The sequence below is a fragment of the Varanus komodoensis genome, unplaced genomic scaffold, assembly GCF_004798865.1.
Source record: "Varanus komodoensis strain SLA01 unplaced genomic scaffold, ASM479886v1 scaffold3, whole genome shotgun sequence".
Taxonomy (NCBI): domain Eukaryota; kingdom Metazoa; phylum Chordata; class Lepidosauria; order Squamata; family Varanidae; genus Varanus; species Varanus komodoensis.
In genome coordinates this window covers 20,465,622-20,481,938 of record NW_025335761.1, presented here as the reverse complement: position 1 = coordinate 20,481,938, position 16,317 = coordinate 20,465,622, and the positions used below count along the sequence as shown (strand labels likewise).

Here is a 16,317-nt window from a genome sequence, read left to right as displayed (position 1 = left end):
CCCATTTTAGACTTTTTTGCCTATTTGCCATCATGCCTACTTTCCTTTTAACATGGAAGGTTATCTGCAAATTGATTCCTAGTTGCTTTTTGGGTTGTTAGGTTTTAAAAAATCCTTAAATGTCAATGTATAAAATAACTACACTTCCTCAGGGTATATGAAATTAGCAGCCTATGTTAGTTTTGTGTTATACTGTAATTGCTCCAGTATTAGCCACCAAACACAACACATACTGGAAAAAGTAATTTCTTGTACCACTTTCAGACCCATTTTTGGCTGCAGAGCTCTTAAAGGCTCAGGTATATATTTAATCCCTCCCCCCCCACCTCCCTCCCCCACCATTTACCAACCAATAGCCAAAGCTCTCAAAGTGTGTCACAGCAATTAAAACCACAAAAGAGACTATGATAGAATACAACAGAAAAATGTAAAACTACAATATAAGTTAAGAATAAAACCTAGCAATGCAAAAGATTTAAAATACAGCATTTTTTAAAAACAAAGGACTGAAAGACTAAAATGCCTGTGAAAATACTTGGCACTGAGAAGAGCACCACATAAGGCTGACACCACTCCTTTTCTCAAGGAGGAATTTGCAACCAGGTGGATACCTTCTTATTAGTGGTAATGAGATATGAAAGGCAAGACTTAGGCACACAGGTAGTCAGCTGTACTCAACCAAGCAGCTTGTCTGCATCCGTGAGTGTCAACAATGGAAATACATCCAATAAAACTGAACCAGACAGTGCTGGAACTGCATTAATTCTGTTGTCCAGTTCATGTTAGATTTAAGTGATTGTATCTTCAAAAAGCTGCATAAACTTGTCACAGCGTGTTACCAAGGATTCCTCCATTATTTCTCCTGCCCAGATTGTAGCAGGCCATGAACTACTCAGAGAAGCGTTACCAGTGCTGAGAAAAGGCAATGGTGGTGAAAAAGAACTCTGCTTTCTTTTGCCCACATCACTACACAAGTTAGGCTCAATAATGTGTTTGATCACAATTGGCCTGAGTTGTCCTCCACCTGCATTCTGGCCATTCTGCTTCACTGCTTTCAGCGCAGGAGTATGCCAAGGACATGGCTGCACTCTGCTTAGAGGGAGAAGGCACTTCAGTGTGCTTGTGTCAGTTGCCAAACTCATCCTTGCATTCCACAGAGTGACCTGTGCTTCAATAGGAGCACCAGCCACACCAGCAGGAGAATCCCCCAGGGCTTTCTGGAGTCTATTGAACCACATCAGCCTCCACAGGCAGTCCATTACAATAGGTCCCTTCTGCTGCTTCCAGGAGCGTGCAATCTAATTTGGGCTGAAATAGGGTGGCAAATTTTGATTGTTTTCTGCAGTATAAATCATGGTAGACTTTCATCTGCAGCTGTTTGAATTGTAGATTTCTAAAATGAACTTGGTCAGGTAAAGCTCTTCATTTCCTGGTGTAACTAAATGACTAAGTGTTTGCTGTTTCATTCTGATGTTACTAAATCTGCTTGTAAAGATTATTTGGGCTTCTCATGTATACAGAAAAGCAGACTTCCTCAGCCTTGGGCTGCACTGTTGTGCTGAGCTGCACATTGGGGAATGCTGCAGTCCACTTTCAGTAAATCCTAACTTAATTTCTTTGTTGCCTGGATCTTTTCATTTTTCTGGACTCTGCTTGCTGCAGAGGTAGATAAAAATTAGTCATCATTGACTAAACTAAAACTACCATCCCCACTTGAACTGATTTACCTCCTCACTTCTAGATGCACTTTCCTCTAAAACTGAGCAGTAAATACCTAATTTTGCTAATAGTTTGCATAGATTTTTGGTAGTAGTGGACACATTTTTATCTAATTCACTGTTACTATAACAAAGGGGCTTAGGTTCATTCCTGTTTATAGTTCTCTTGCTTAACATGTTTAATCATCCCTAATATTTTAGTCCTCTACTGATTTCCAATGCGATTTGAAACTGATTATAGCCTCCATCTAATCTTTTCTTAATCTCATTCTGAGTCCAGGTTTGAAATAAAAAAGAAATTAAAGACAGCAAAAAAGAAAGAAAAGAAAGAAAAAAAGAAAAAGCAAGAAGAAGAACAGGAGAAGAAAAAGCTCACACAGATCCAGGAATCCCAGGTGAGAAAGTTCATTTTACCGCATGGGTTCCTAAAGTGTGACCTGCTGCCGAGCACTGGCAACCTTAAGAAGGGGCTTCTGTGGCAGAAACCACAGAATGCATTGCTGGAACCAGTTTTTCTTTCCTGCTGCTGGACTTTCAAAGCATATGCCCAATTTTCTGCTGCTCTTGTGTTGCCAGTGGCAGAGCAGCAAGTAATCAGCACATTTGCTTGACAAATTTGTCTTTTACCTACTTTCTCTTACACTGTTTACAAACATTTAGGTTCAGTATTTACAAATGTTTAGGTTTGGTGCTAAAAAGATGTTTTGCCAAAAAAAAAAAAAAAAAAGATTTTATCTTTAACATTTATATCCTGTCTTTCAAATAGGTTATCAGGATTGCTTAAAAGGAAAATATTTTTGTAAACACAGTAAAATAGATGGTATATAACAATAAATTAAAAGCAACAAATCCATAAAAGCAGCATAAAAATAATATAGCAGTTGGAATAAAACCATCAGCCATTGTAGGCAGGTTAGAAAAGTTTAAAAGCCTGGTGAAATAAGTTCTTGGCCTGGTACCAGACAATCCTCTCTGAGGAGTGCCTTTCAGGGCACCATCTCTGAGAAGTTCTTTATTCTGTAACACTCTGCCAAACCTCCAATAGTTGAAGAACCCAGAGAATCTTGTTATCCTAAAGTATGAGTAGCACAGGGGGAGATAAACAATTATTTAGGTACCCTCCCTCCAAACTGTGAAGAGCTTTGAAGATCAATATTACTAGTTTAATTGGGTCTAGAAATGGATTGAGAGCCACTGCAAATGGCAAATCTAAGACGTCGTGTGATAATAATGCCAGGTCTCAATTGGCAGTGTAGCAGCTGTATTTTGGCCTAGCTGCATCTTTCAAATATCTTTCAGATGTAGTGCTGTTTATAACCCATTACAGTATTCTTACCTGGAAGTTAGTACATGAATAACTGAGGCCAGGTTGTTTGTGTAATGGAAATTTAGTGAAATTTCAAACTTGTGTTCTCTCACTCAGTAGAATGAAAAAAGCAATCTTGCTGAGTATCATCTGAATATTGATGACACTTCACATCAAAATATCTGGGTGATTTTGCATAGCAGTTCCATGTGGATATTTTAAAAAGTATAGCAGATACACTGAGCTCTGTGGGTTTCCCTAGCAGAAGTGCCCCTGCCACAGCATGACCTTGTAGAATCTTCTGGTTATGCAGGAATGGAGCCACCATAAATTGGTGTCTCCAGTTGCAAACCATGACAAGCCTATGTAGGAGCATAGAATGATGGAATTATTCTATGTTCAAAGGTCCAGGAGAATCTGCCACAATCCTTCTGTCTTCTCCAGCACAGGCCACCCATCAGACTTTCAAGGTCTGTTGGAACACCAGGCCTAAAGCCTGATTGTAATAGATCCAGAAATTCAGCTTCCTCCAAGAATTGCCTAGATGAGTACCGAACAGAAGGGAGAAATGATTGGTGGACATGAGCATATGTATGTGGAGTTGTTTTCCAGCCTGACCTATAGCTAGGTATTGAAGAGATTGCTATTTGTTTCTTCAGGTAATGTCACACAATAAAGAGCGACGGTCAAAGAGGGATGAAAAATTGGATAAGAAATCCCAAGCTATGGAAGAACTGAAAGCAGAAAGGGAGAAAAGGAAGAACAGAACAGGTTAATTCAAAACCCTTGGACTAAGTTCATAAAGATTCACTATGAAGTACATTTCCAGTTCTTACAATGTAGGCACCAATTGCTGCCCGAGACTGCACTCTTTATATAAAATCACTTGTATGACAGGAAGAGAAACATGGATCAGTATTTTAATTTAGCTTATGTTTTCTTGTCTAGTTTTTATCCAGTGATATAACATAGCTTTAAATGCAGTAAACTCATATATTCAGAGTTAATGATGGAGCTATGGCATTAGTCTGAACATGTGAGCTGCTTCAATGTTGTGTTACCAAACCGACTTTGACTGCATCAAGTCTAAACAACCTATTTTTCATCCTTTTTCTTTCCTGAGGTTTGGTTTTTTTTTAATTCATTGTATTTTTCTGAATAGGTAGTTGCATCCACCAATTAATATAGTATAATACAAAGACAGTATTCAGGGTAGCTTGTTTGAAATAAATCTTATTTGTTGTTTAAGATTTAAAATAGGGTTTAAATCTTTAAGGGTTTAGACCACCTTTAAGGGTAGAATCCTCTTCCAAAAAGGAAATCATGTTCATTTTCTAATACTCACTTTATTAAATATAAGAGTCCAGCCAGACCATTCCACTATCCTGTTTCCCACTGTGACCAGCTGGTTGCCTCTGAAGAACCCAGAAGCAGAAAAAGCAGTCTCTTACTGTTCCCTAGCAATTGGCATTCAGAGGCATGGTGCCTCCAGTTGTGGAGGTAATCTAACTAGGCTAGTAGCTGTTGGTAGTCTTATTCTCCAGGAATTTGCCTAAGCCCCCTTTAAAGCTGTAGCTGGTGGCCATCACCATGCTTGTGTTTTTTCCCCCTTAACTCCAGTGACCAAGATGCTAGATTTGTCATATGCATCAATGACATTCTCAGTGGACTTAGACTATTTGGTAGTTGAGCTGGCATTCCTCAAGTTGTGTATCACTCCCTTTGTAAGCAAGGATTGCCTACTCTCAGTTTTATGTATTTCCATTGTATAGCAGACTACCCTGCTATGTCACTAAGTTGTTGCCAGACTCTGTTTCAGAGTGGTTTGGCATAGGACATGAATGAATGCTGTTTTGAAAGCTCTCTAGGGCACATGGACTCACTTACAAATTCCTTTTAACTGTGGGCATACTTTTAAGATTTAGGGGGAATCTTATTTTTGGCTCTTTAAACTTCATCAAAAATCTTTGACAGAAATTTGGCTTCCAGGTTGTATTGGGATATCTCTCTGGTTTCTGCTTATTTTTAAAGAGGACCCTAGGCAGAGAGAAACTGAACAGAAAACAGAAGTTGTTTCTTTTTTCCTTCGTAGCTGAGTTACTTGCAAAGAAACAGCCATTAAAAACAAGTGAAGTATACTCAGATGATGAAGAGGAAGAAGAAGATGATAAATCAAGTGAGAAAACTGATCATTCATCCAGGTCTTCATCGTCTGATGAGGAGGAAGAGTAAGTGTCTACTTATAATTGAGGGCAAAAGGTACAGCTGAACATAGTCCTGTTTCTAGTGCTAGTTTTGTGCTCACTAGGGAATGCATTCATTAGTGTTTTGATGAAGCTCTGTGGAACCTGTCCCTTTAGTGTCCACAGACTTCCTCTCATGCTTGGCCCTGTCCTAGAAAATAAGTCAAGCTGAGAAGTCCACGAATGCTCATGGAGCAGAAGTTGCACAAGTAACCTTCTTTTGCAACACCAACAAAGACTGCTGCATGTGACACAGAAAAGGGACATGGCTTGTGCACATTCATGCAGGGCTTGACTTCTGGTTAACCACTTGTGAATGCTGGGCATGCTCACTAGGAACTTGAGCTCACGATCACACCAAAACAGGTGAGGTTCTGGGGAGTTAAGCCCAGGAAATCCAATGGATTTCTCACATGTTCCTGGTGTGCATTATATAATGGTTCTTCCCACTTAAATAGACAGGTTTTATTCCTAAGAGCAAGTATGGTGTAATTGTCAGTTTTAGACTAGGACTGGGCAGTCCCCTTTCCAAACTGCACTCTGTGACTTTCTGCCAGACATTAGCTCAGCCTAGCCTACCTCACAAGAGGTTTCTAAGATTAAAATGGAGAACAAAAGATTCATCTACACTGAGGCCCAGGAACAAAGTAAGCTAAAAATGTAATCAGATATAGCAGTTTGGATAAAGGCAGATCAATCTAACATGGGACTATGTAGTCCTGTTCAGTTGACTAACAAAAAATTAGTGCTTTTTTAGAAGTATGAAATTATTTTTCCATAGTGTCTAGATTTGGTATTCTGGTATCTGTTTCACTTGCAATAATGCTGAACAATGCAGCAAAGATCACAACAAACAGCGGCAGAGAGACCAGAACTAGTAAAAGTGCTCTTTAGGCTAAAGAAGCAGCAACTACTGTGGATTTTTATTCTGCTTCAAAGTATGAATGGCCTTCCTTTTGTTCTTCTGTGTCACACTAGGAAAGAAGAAATTCCTCCAAAATCGCAACCGGTGTCCTTGCCCGAAGAACTGAATCGGGTTCGGTTATCTCGACATAAACTGGAGCGGTGGTGTCACATGCCTTTCTTTGCCAAGACAGTCACTGGCTGTTTTGTGCGCATTGGAATAGGAAACCACAATAGCAAACCAGTTTACAGGGTGAATATATCTTCAAGTGAACCTAATTCCTACTGATATTTAGAACAACCCACATTCCCTACTGGCCATTTGTTCATAAGCCCTCGGAAGCGTGAAATTATGAAAAACATAGTGAAGGGAAAGCAAGTCATTACACAATGCAGTACTGGTTGTGAGCCCTGTCCTACTTGTCCTGCCATGCTGTCTTTTTCATACATGAAAGATCTATATCATTTCCTGTTTGTTAAATAATAAGGGGTTGGTGTCCATATTTCCCACTCACCACCAGAAGAGGAAAGTGACATGAGGAAATTTTTGCCAGTTTGCTCTTTCCTTTCCCATACCTTGACCTGCATTCTCTGAAATCCGCTCTGGAGGCCTCTCCAGTTATGTAGAGTAGATTTTTCAAATGGTAGAAGTAGCTGCAGATGGAGGGGAAATTGACAAAACTTTCCCTTCACTGGAGGAGGTTAGCCTTGGATAGGTTGCTTCTTTGTCTCACTTCAGCAAGCAGGAAAGTGCAAATTATGCTGCAGGGAGGCATGGAAATTTGCCTTACCTGATGTTTTCTGTGGACGGAAGGAGCCCTGCTATTCACAGACTGCAAAAACTAGATCCTGCCATAAGTATTTAACATGCTGTTACTACATTCTGCTTTTTGAGCTAAGCGCTTCCTGCTTCAAAGTAAATTATAATCATAATGTTCTGAGTTTATCAGTAGGCTTGAGGATTTGGTCCTGTTCTTTCTGTGTTCTTATTGAGTCTGTCTCCTCTTGAGTCATTTTTCCCATTTTGTTAGAAAAGCTATATAAAAGTTCTTGCCTGTTTTGTTTGCTCATCTTTACTTCTATAGGTCGCAGAAATAACTGGTGTCGTAGAAACTGCAAAGGTTTACCAGCTTGGGGGTACCAGGACAAACAAAGGGCTGCAGTTAAGGTAAGACATTTGGAATTCATATTGCATCACTTTGGGGGTATGATAATGAAGGAGTGAAAGACTGGAATGCCGCAATCTTTTCTCTTTGATAGGAAGTTGTATTTCTTAAATTTTTCCTTAGGATATCTTTGCCAGCATTTTTGCTAAAGATGGCCAAACAAACATTGGCGTTTATAAGGCAGCACATGTGGGTAAAAATAGCACAGCAGACATTTTTGTTCACCAGTGATATTATGTTCAAAATGTATCTTCCTATAGCAAAGGTAGAAGTGGGCCAATATATAGAAGAATGGCTAGTAGCCAGTTATAAATGCTCGACCTCTGTCCCCGTCCCCAGAGACTGGGAGGTGGGAATCGCTGTTGTTTATACATAGGTTCCCAAGAACTGTTTTTTCTCTGTACAGGCATGGTAGTGACCAGCGTGTGTTTCGTTTAGAGTTTGTCTCCAATCAAGAATTTACAGAGAGCGAGTTCATGAAGTGGAAGGAAGCCGTAAGTTTGCTAGAATATTCTTAAAAGATTTGACAAGAATATAGTATTGAAGAGCAAATGAAGTCTTTCTTCCCTTTCTTATTTTTGAAATTAGATGTTCTCTGCTGGGATGCAGCTACCTACATTAGATGAGATAAACAAGAAGGAAGTGTCCATTAAAGAAGCCCTCAACTATAAATTTAATGACCAGGACATTGAAGAGGTAAATGAAGAAAATGTACTTTTGAGCTGGAACCATTCAGTTGAAGGTTCATAATGGAAAGGTAGGTGAGGTCTTTTAAAAAATGTTCTCAGATGCCAAATTCTTCTTCTGTAAAGGTGGATTTGAAAGTGATCCTATGGCCCATAGACAACATTTAGGGCTTCCTAGGATAATTCAGATTCCCAGACCTCAGAGCTAAGGATCCACACTCCAGCCTCCACCCCACAACCAGCACAGAAAGAACTGCACTGGTGGCCCCTCTAAGGTCAGGAAATCAGCTCCAGAGAGAGGCTGAGTTGGTGTGGAAAGAATGAGAGTAGGTCTCTCAGGATATGATGTATCCTATTGGCAGACCAGCCTCCTTCCCTCCCCCTTCAAAAATGCCTCAGTTGGATGGCTGAAAACAGCTGTCAAACTGAAATGCAGAGCAGGTGATGTGGGAAGGCCATGATTCCCTCTGCTGCTCCTTCCGCTCCACACTGCATGCTTGTGAGCCTCTGAATTCAGGATACTTGCAAGTATCAAGGGCATAATTGATAGGATTAGGTTCATAAAGACCCTATTTCTGTGAAGGAAAAGACATAGTTGGACTGTTTACACTCGCTCTGATAACCCTGCTTTAGTTTTCACCTCCCACCCCCATTCAGATTTACAGAAGTTAGATTCCATTTAAAAATGGACCAGTTCTCTCATACAGATGGGTAAGGCACTGAGGACTAGATTTGGGACAGGACTGTAGGAGGGGCCCTTGCAGCGTCCCTCCACTCAAAAAATTTGCTTTGCAGCTTCTGCCTGTAATCATGTTACAATAAGTGTTGTCTGTAGTCACCCTGGCATCTTAAGTACCGTTAGGATGTCAGCCAGAGTAATTTTGTGTTCCCCATTTATAGATAGTAAAGGAGAAGGAGAGGTTCCGGAAAGCACCTCCAAACTATGCCATGAAGAAAACACAGCTACTGAAAGAGAAGGTAAAAGGCAATAGCAATGGTAAATGGTCCTGCAAATAGCTCTTGCTGGAGAGTTACGGCTGCTTTGGGTGTTAGTGTTTCTGACTGCCTTTTGGTAAGGTCACTTGGGTTCTTTCCTGAAAAAGAATAGTAGCACTTTTCCTTGTTGTAAGTCTCTTACCATACAATTCTTGTAAATGAAAATGTTGTCATGTCAACATAAAAAATTTAATCACACAATGCAAATAATACTTTAGATTAAGCACTCAACTATTGCTTTATAGAGTCCATTTTTGTTGGGGGCGAAGAAGGTTACAACTTGTTCAGTTTTTACAGGCTGCGAGTTGTAGGAAATTTTTACTGCTAGTAAGTGGCTTAACAGGTCCCCCCTTACATCAAATATTGTACTATGGTATAGTAGTGAGAATTGCTGTTCTGTTACGATAAAATTCATAAATGTACTAATAGTTACTCCTCTTGCCATATGGTTTGATTGTGTTCTTGATGGTAGCTTGTATGTTTCAGCTTTTAAAAAAATGAACTCCAACTGATATAATGGCTGCTCTGGTGACAGTTAAGGTCTAACAAATAAATCTTTATTGAAGGCCATGGCAGAAGACATGGGAGATCAGGACAGGGCAAAACAGATTCAAGATCAGCTTAATGAATTGGAGGAGAGAGCAGAGGCCTTGGATCGCCAGCGAACAAAAAATATTTCAGCCATAAGGTTGGTAGCTAACAATGATTGAAAAAGCACCACCACCGACAACAAAAAGTTAGCATCTTGATCTATGACTCTCTTGTTATCATAGGGTCATATTCAAAGCAATCTTGCTAGTTCTCTTCATCTGGAAAGAATGACATTTTTCAGCTTTTCAGGAAGTGACCTCTGGAAAAATAACTTGTTTGGATTGCAAATTGGAGAAATGGCTTACTTAGATTATCAATGTAAGGGAGTTGTTTACTTCTCAGGTCAGCAATAAATCTTGGCACTTTCTCTTTTCTTTTTTCAGTTATATTAATCAAAGGAATAGGGAATGGAACATTGTGGAGTCTGAAAAGGCTTTAGTGGTAAGTCATATTGACAATGGAGCCATCCAAAGAGATGGTAGCTATTTGAATTAAGCAACTAATTTTTTTTACCATATGTAGACAGATTTTCTGCTTTTGACTGCAAAATAGCATTTTCTGGGCTATTAAATATGAAGTGCAACTGCAGATATGCCAAGCAGTATCACTTTCTGACTTGTGGGAAATTGTATTTGTAATTCTGTTACTGTTTCGAAAGAGGAGATTCAGTCTGCATAAGTAGCCAGTGTGGCACAGTGGTTAGAGTGTTGGACCTGGGACCTGGGAGATCTGGTGCCCACTCAACCATGAAGTTCACTGGATGACTTTCGGCCAGTTATGAACTTTCATCCTGACCTACCTCTCAGGGTCATTATGAGGATAATGATCCCCAGTTGATGATCCCAGTGCTTCCTACCTCCCCTCAGTTTACCTTTCGCTAGGTGGTTGAGTACACTTCAGAAAAAAGTACTGGGCCACAGCTAGCCACAGTTCTTAATTTCTAAGAATGCCTCTGGGGGCTGAAGCCATTCTTGGAAATAAAGACAGCAGTAAAAGATGTTTTACTTTGTTTTGGACAGTGCTCACCCTCTCCCACTTTAATTTTATATTTAAAATCAGGAGGGAAAGGGAGTCTGGTGAGCAGCGAGAGAACCATCCATAGTCGTCATATTGTAGAACTCCTGCTAGAGCAGTGCACGAACTCTTGCATGAGTTTTTCTTCATGCTCATTGTTTTTCTGGATCCAGGCCACCCTGTTTTGAATCTTTTTTAAAGAAATTCTGACTGCATCAGTGGACTTTATTCATTGGTGTTTGTCCACTGGTACAATAGATGCAGAATGATTTCTTCCTTTCTTCTGCTGTCCCACAGATCTGCTTCAGAGGGTTGGAGAACACTCCTGAACAGATATGAGAGCAAGGGCAAGGTTGCAGGGGGGAATGGAAGGGAAATGCTGTCTGAAGCTCTGAATGACATGAAGCTGTAATGGTTTAAGGAACAAAAATGAAAGCACTTTTGTAGAAATGGATGAACATTCTCATTCAGAATGTGGAAACAGCCATGCTGGATCAAATCTTAAAGGCCTACCCAGTCTAGCAGCCAGTTTCCCACAGCAGCTAACTGGATGCCTCTGGAAAACTACAAAAGCAGGACATATGCATGACAGCACTCTCCTGTTGTTTTTCCCCAGCACCTGGTATTTGCTGAGAGGCAGCCTCTGATCCTAGAGGTGGTGCTAATCCTATGGTGCTGTGTCAAACTAAGCTGGGAAAAATAAATAAGCAAAAAATGACACAATGCATATTTATCTCTGCAGGCTGAAAGCCACAGTATGAAAAACCAGCAGATGGATCCCTTCACTAGGCGGCAGTGTAAACCCACAATAGTCTCCAATGTAAGTAAAATGCAAAGAATGCGAGACCCGGCAAATATGGTAGGCTACATATAAAGAGCGATCCAGATGATGCAAGAGTTAACTGAATAAGAACCATAATATGCATGACACTATGATTTTGCGACAGAGGAGAAACAGTGCATTCATGTTCTGTTACAACAGAATGTCATATTGGCTGTAATTTCGGGTTACCTAGTTGAAGTAGAATATATATGCCCCCATTGAAAATCATTAAAGATGTCATTCTGTTGGAGAGACAACCTGTACAGTTCTAACTATGGATTTCTTTGTTTGTGGAATACATGCACATCCTGTATGAAGAGAGAATTTTAAAACTAGAAGGTGGTCAGGTTGCTGTTAATCTCTTTCTTTTGCTACAGTCTAGAGATCCTGCTGTCCAAGCTGCTATCCTTGCCCAACTGAATGCAAAGTATGGATCTGGTGTATTGCCAGATGCTCCAAAGGACATGACTAAGGCAAGTGCTACCAAGTATTTGCTGTTCTATCTGCTTCTATCCTGTAATCCTAAGTGACTGACCAGTATGCAGAACTATAAGCATATGCAGTTCTTGAATTTTGACCTTTGACCACAATAGGCAACTTATAGCCCTGCAGATGTCTTTGCCTACAACTTCTGTCATCCCTCACCATTAACGACTCTGGTTTAGGTTGAGGGAATTTGTAGCCCAGAACATCTGGAGGGCCACAACTTGCTCACCTATGTGTGGTATGTTTCTATAAAAATTGATGTATGAAAGGAAGATTCCATCCCAAAAGCGTTATTGGGATTTGATGCCACCTGGCTTACCTTCTTTCTTTTCTTCTTTCTTTTAAAAATTTGTATGCCGTCCAATTACTTGCGTCTCTGGACGGCTTACAGCATGTACGTACCTTCTGTACGCTTTGTTATTGAAAGGTTTCTCTTCTTTCAGAGTCAGGGAAAAGACAAAGATATGAATTCAAAATCAGCCAGTGACCTTTCAGAGGATCTTTTCAAAGTGCATGACTTTGATGTGAAAATTGATCTCCAGGTCCCCAGCTCAGGTAGGTGCTGCTTCTGGAGGAACGAAATATGAATGTGACAAAAAGGAAGAAGATGCCCTGAGTCTGTGCAGCTCTAAAGCCTGTGGATGGAAGATAAGCAAATTCAATGCAAATATGATTTGTGGTTGTTTGTGTCTTCAACAAATGGTTATTTGTGCTTATCCATTCAAGTCAAGACTGAACTACTAGGTCTGCCCTTTTGCTGGTTAAATTTGGAATAAATGGGTGAGCAACTTGTGGTTCTCCATTTGCTTAGGTCAGTGTAGCTAATAGTTGAGGGCTCATGGGAGTCATAGCCCAGAACATCTGGAGAGCCACAAGTTGCCCACCCTTGGTTTTAAGGAACTGGAAATGAAAGAACAGTGCAGCTTCTAAACCCATCTGCTTCATGGTTCACAGAAGCTACTCTTGCTTTGTCCTTGAGTTGAGAAGATTTCACCATTGCCCTGGGTAGTTGATTCTGTAGTGTTCCATGTTTTATTGCCTTCCCTTGTGATTTCACCTGCAGAGAAAGCAACCATACTGCAGGCTTCTAGGATTGTCTTCTGCTTAATCCCTTGGAACAGGAGCCTTGTCTTTTGTTTATATTCTCCTGATGATAAAAGATAGATTATGATGATCACACTTTCAGAAGGGAATATGTTACCTGTAAGCTTGGTTAGAAGAGAGCAGTGAATGTGCTGAGTTACAGGTGTGTGTGTTGCCTTGTCTTCCAACAGAGTCCAAAACACTGGCCATCACCTCTAAGGCTCCCCCAGCAAAAGATGGTGCCCCTCGGCGATCACTGAACCTTGAGGACTACAAGAAAAGGCGAGGGTTAATTTGAGCGTACCCACTCTCTGCTGCTTCTGATCCTGCATGCTACATGATGCCCCACCCTTTATTTTCTTCCCTCCCTCTTCAGTTTGCCCTTCTGGGTTGGAGCAGCAACAGAGCTGGGAAAAGACTCTTCAAAATTGCCAGCCATCTGTAATATAAACCATTGACTCTTTACTGTATAGACCTCCCTTCTTGCCCTTTCCTCCTGCCACCCACAAATATTGATCTGTGCTATTTTTAGGGGGGGTGGGGATGGGGGTGGTTTTTGTTTTTTGTTTAAATACAGCTCTTTGCAGTTGGCTGTATGCATTCAGTGTTAACCTGAAGTCTGGATTTCTGCAGGAATCTATTAGTGGCAGAAGCAGTGTGTTAGCACTTGGCTGTCTTACCTCCACAGGCAAGGAAAGTTCAACAGTGGCACAAGACCTCTTGTGAAGGTCGCCTGCACTTTTTTCCTCTTCTTCCCCCAGCTCCTAGCTTTGGAGAAGGGCATCTTTACAAACTGGTTTAGGTTGAAAGTGTACATTTTTGTGGGGGTGGGTGGGTTGTGTGGATTTTTTCCAGATAGTTTTTTTTATCATTTTTAACCTGCAGTAAATTTGTATCTGTCTGTCACAATACTTTAAAGCTGTCTTGAATTTCTACCAGCTACACTTGAGCATCCAAAACAGCAGGGGCTATTTAGTAGATTTTTTTTAAACAAACAAGAAAGCCTGGCTGATGATAACTGTGTAACTTCACATTTCTCTGTTTACTCTTATAAAATTCCTTTCCCTCCTCTCCCGCCAGTGTCTTGTTTTGTACAGCAGTAATACATGTGTCCTTGAATTCCCTGCTCACAGGTAGGTGGAACAGCTCATCCTTGCCACTTGGTTTGCCCCCCACACACACTCACACCCTGGCTGAACAAAACTACGTCATCATGCAGTATTTGTTATTCCTCATTGCCAGCTCATCTTTCCAGGCCTGAAATCTTTTTCATTTGCCTCCTGCTTTTTATTTTTATTTTTTATTTTTATTTTTTTTTGCAAAATGGGAAAGTTGCAGAGAAATAATAAAATGTAAAGGGGCAGTTATTTGACCTATATGTAACTGGTACAACATGTGCAGTGGAACTTTAGCACATGGATTGTATGTATGGAATGTTTGAATAGGAACAAGATGACTGCTTGATAATCACTCAGGTGTAAAATCAAAGTGTAAATAAATGACATTTTATCAAAGAACTCTTCAAAATGAATTACAATGAATTATACTGAACTAAGAACTCCATACATTGATAACACACCAGTGATCTGACAGGTCATGTTAGCACCAGTACTGGAGTATGCCCTCCACAAAGGATGCTTTCCAGTTTAGATTAAAAGGAAAAAAATCCTGCAATATATGAAGCATTATTAAGCAGGCCCAGAAAAACTTTGCTTATATTGGAATAAAAGTTTGAGTCTTGTGGCTGTTAATTGTGGGATCCTTCTTGAGGCTTTAATTCTATTCTTTAATTCATTATTTAAGACTAGGGCAACACAAAACTGTGTAACACCTGATAAAATGAAGAGGGAAAAAACACAATCCTCCTGAAGTGGGTTCTTGTCAAGTGATGTAACCTTGTGCGGCTTTATTTACTAGATAGTCCATAGCTTTGCGGACTATTCTGTAAATATGTAATCATTCTGTTTCTGCCTTTTTTCTAGCTATTTCTCTTAAGCTCTTGTGGACTCTTATTTACATATGTGCTTCTAACTCCCCCCCCCCCCGCAAAAGTGGATTTCTAGAATCTGCCAGTGTAGAGCTGTTTGGGAGCTATCATGATATACTATGTAGATATGCATCTCTTTCACTTGATTTTTGCCAGCAACATAATTTGTAACCAGTCTCTCCAGTACCAGTATGTCTAATGTAGAAAAATATAAGTGCAAAATTCTTGCAAAGGTTTGGCTGCCCACCAGTTTCTACAGTTTCTTCACATAGGAGCAAGAAAAGAGCAAGCAAACGTTAAATTCCTGTTCTTCCAGTACCACATAATGATATCATGGTAGTGCACAACAGACATTTGCAACAATGGTACATTTCCTGACATTGGGCTTTATAATCAAAGTACTGAACACTTCCTTAAGTTGTAAATAATGCATCAATTTTCCCCTTTCCAATTTGTTTAGAGGAATTGATACAAAACAGAGTGGGGTGCTTATTTAGGACACAAATGAATGAAGTCACTGTCCTCATATATCCCCTATTTACCAAATGTAGAAATGAGAGGTTTTGCTTTTCACAGAGGTAACAGACATGTCCTTATGCACCATCTGGGTTTTTTTTTCACTGAGAATAATACGTTGGGGAAGTAATTTTTCTCAGATAGCTATGGAACTAATTGTGTATGAAGGTGTAATGTTTTCTCCTCTTTAAGTGCATGTGACAGTGAGTGATGACAGCACAGGCGCATTGGGAGGGTTGGGTTTATTTGCTTTAATTCATTGATGTCTCAGCAGCATTCGTTACAAATGTATAGACTTCTATAAATAAACTTTGGTTGGTTTTAATAAAGCTGCTCATGTTTAATCCTTTGCTAAAGGGTATTCTAGGCATTAAAAATGTTCAAGCGAAGTATTTGAATTTGCACAACCCAACTTGCTATCCATTTCTTTTTATCCCACTCACAAGGTGTCCAGGCGTAGTTAACATGTAAAAACAGTGCAGCACATAAACAGTATTAAAACAACTAAAATTACAAATACACAATAAAATACATACTTGTATTTAGTCCAAATGGCTTGTCATTCAGTTGCATCATTCAACTAGTTGTAATCAACTAGAGAGCCGGTGTGGTGCAGTGGCTAAGAGCATGGGACTGGAACTCAGACGATCTGGGTTCTAGTCCCCGCTCAGCCATGGAGCCAACTGGGGGACTTCGGGCCAGTCACAGACTCTCAGCCCAACCTACCTCACAGGGTTGTTGTGTGGGGATAAGATGGAGGAGGAGATGTAAGCTGCCTTGAGCCCTTTGCAGGAAAAAG

General features: G+C 40.2%; 1 protein-coding gene across 1 annotated transcript in view; it reads left to right on the top strand.

Moving 5' to 3' along the window:
* The window catches only part of RTF1 (RTF1 homolog, Paf1/RNA polymerase II complex component), a 31,982-nt gene extending 16,135 nt beyond the window's left edge, over positions 1-15,847 (top strand). The window contains exons 5-18 of the mRNA XM_044436432.1: positions 1,999-2,113; positions 3,684-3,795; positions 5,117-5,252; positions 6,246-6,423; positions 7,256-7,338; positions 7,743-7,830; positions 7,925-8,032; positions 8,923-9,000; positions 9,585-9,706; positions 9,993-10,050; positions 11,366-11,443; positions 11,824-11,919; positions 12,376-12,487; positions 13,207-15,847. Coding sequence (XP_044292367.1) covers positions 1,999-2,113; positions 3,684-3,795; positions 5,117-5,252; positions 6,246-6,423; positions 7,256-7,338; positions 7,743-7,830; positions 7,925-8,032; positions 8,923-9,000; positions 9,585-9,706; positions 9,993-10,050; positions 11,366-11,443; positions 11,824-11,919; positions 12,376-12,487; positions 13,207-13,313 — 1,471 coding nt within the window. The 3' untranslated portion in view covers positions 13,314-15,847. The remainder of the gene's footprint in view (positions 1-1,998; positions 2,114-3,683; positions 3,796-5,116; positions 5,253-6,245; positions 6,424-7,255; positions 7,339-7,742; positions 7,831-7,924; positions 8,033-8,922; positions 9,001-9,584; positions 9,707-9,992; positions 10,051-11,365; positions 11,444-11,823; positions 11,920-12,375; positions 12,488-13,206) is intronic.
* The last annotated feature ends 470 nt before the right edge of the window (positions 15,848-16,317 follow it).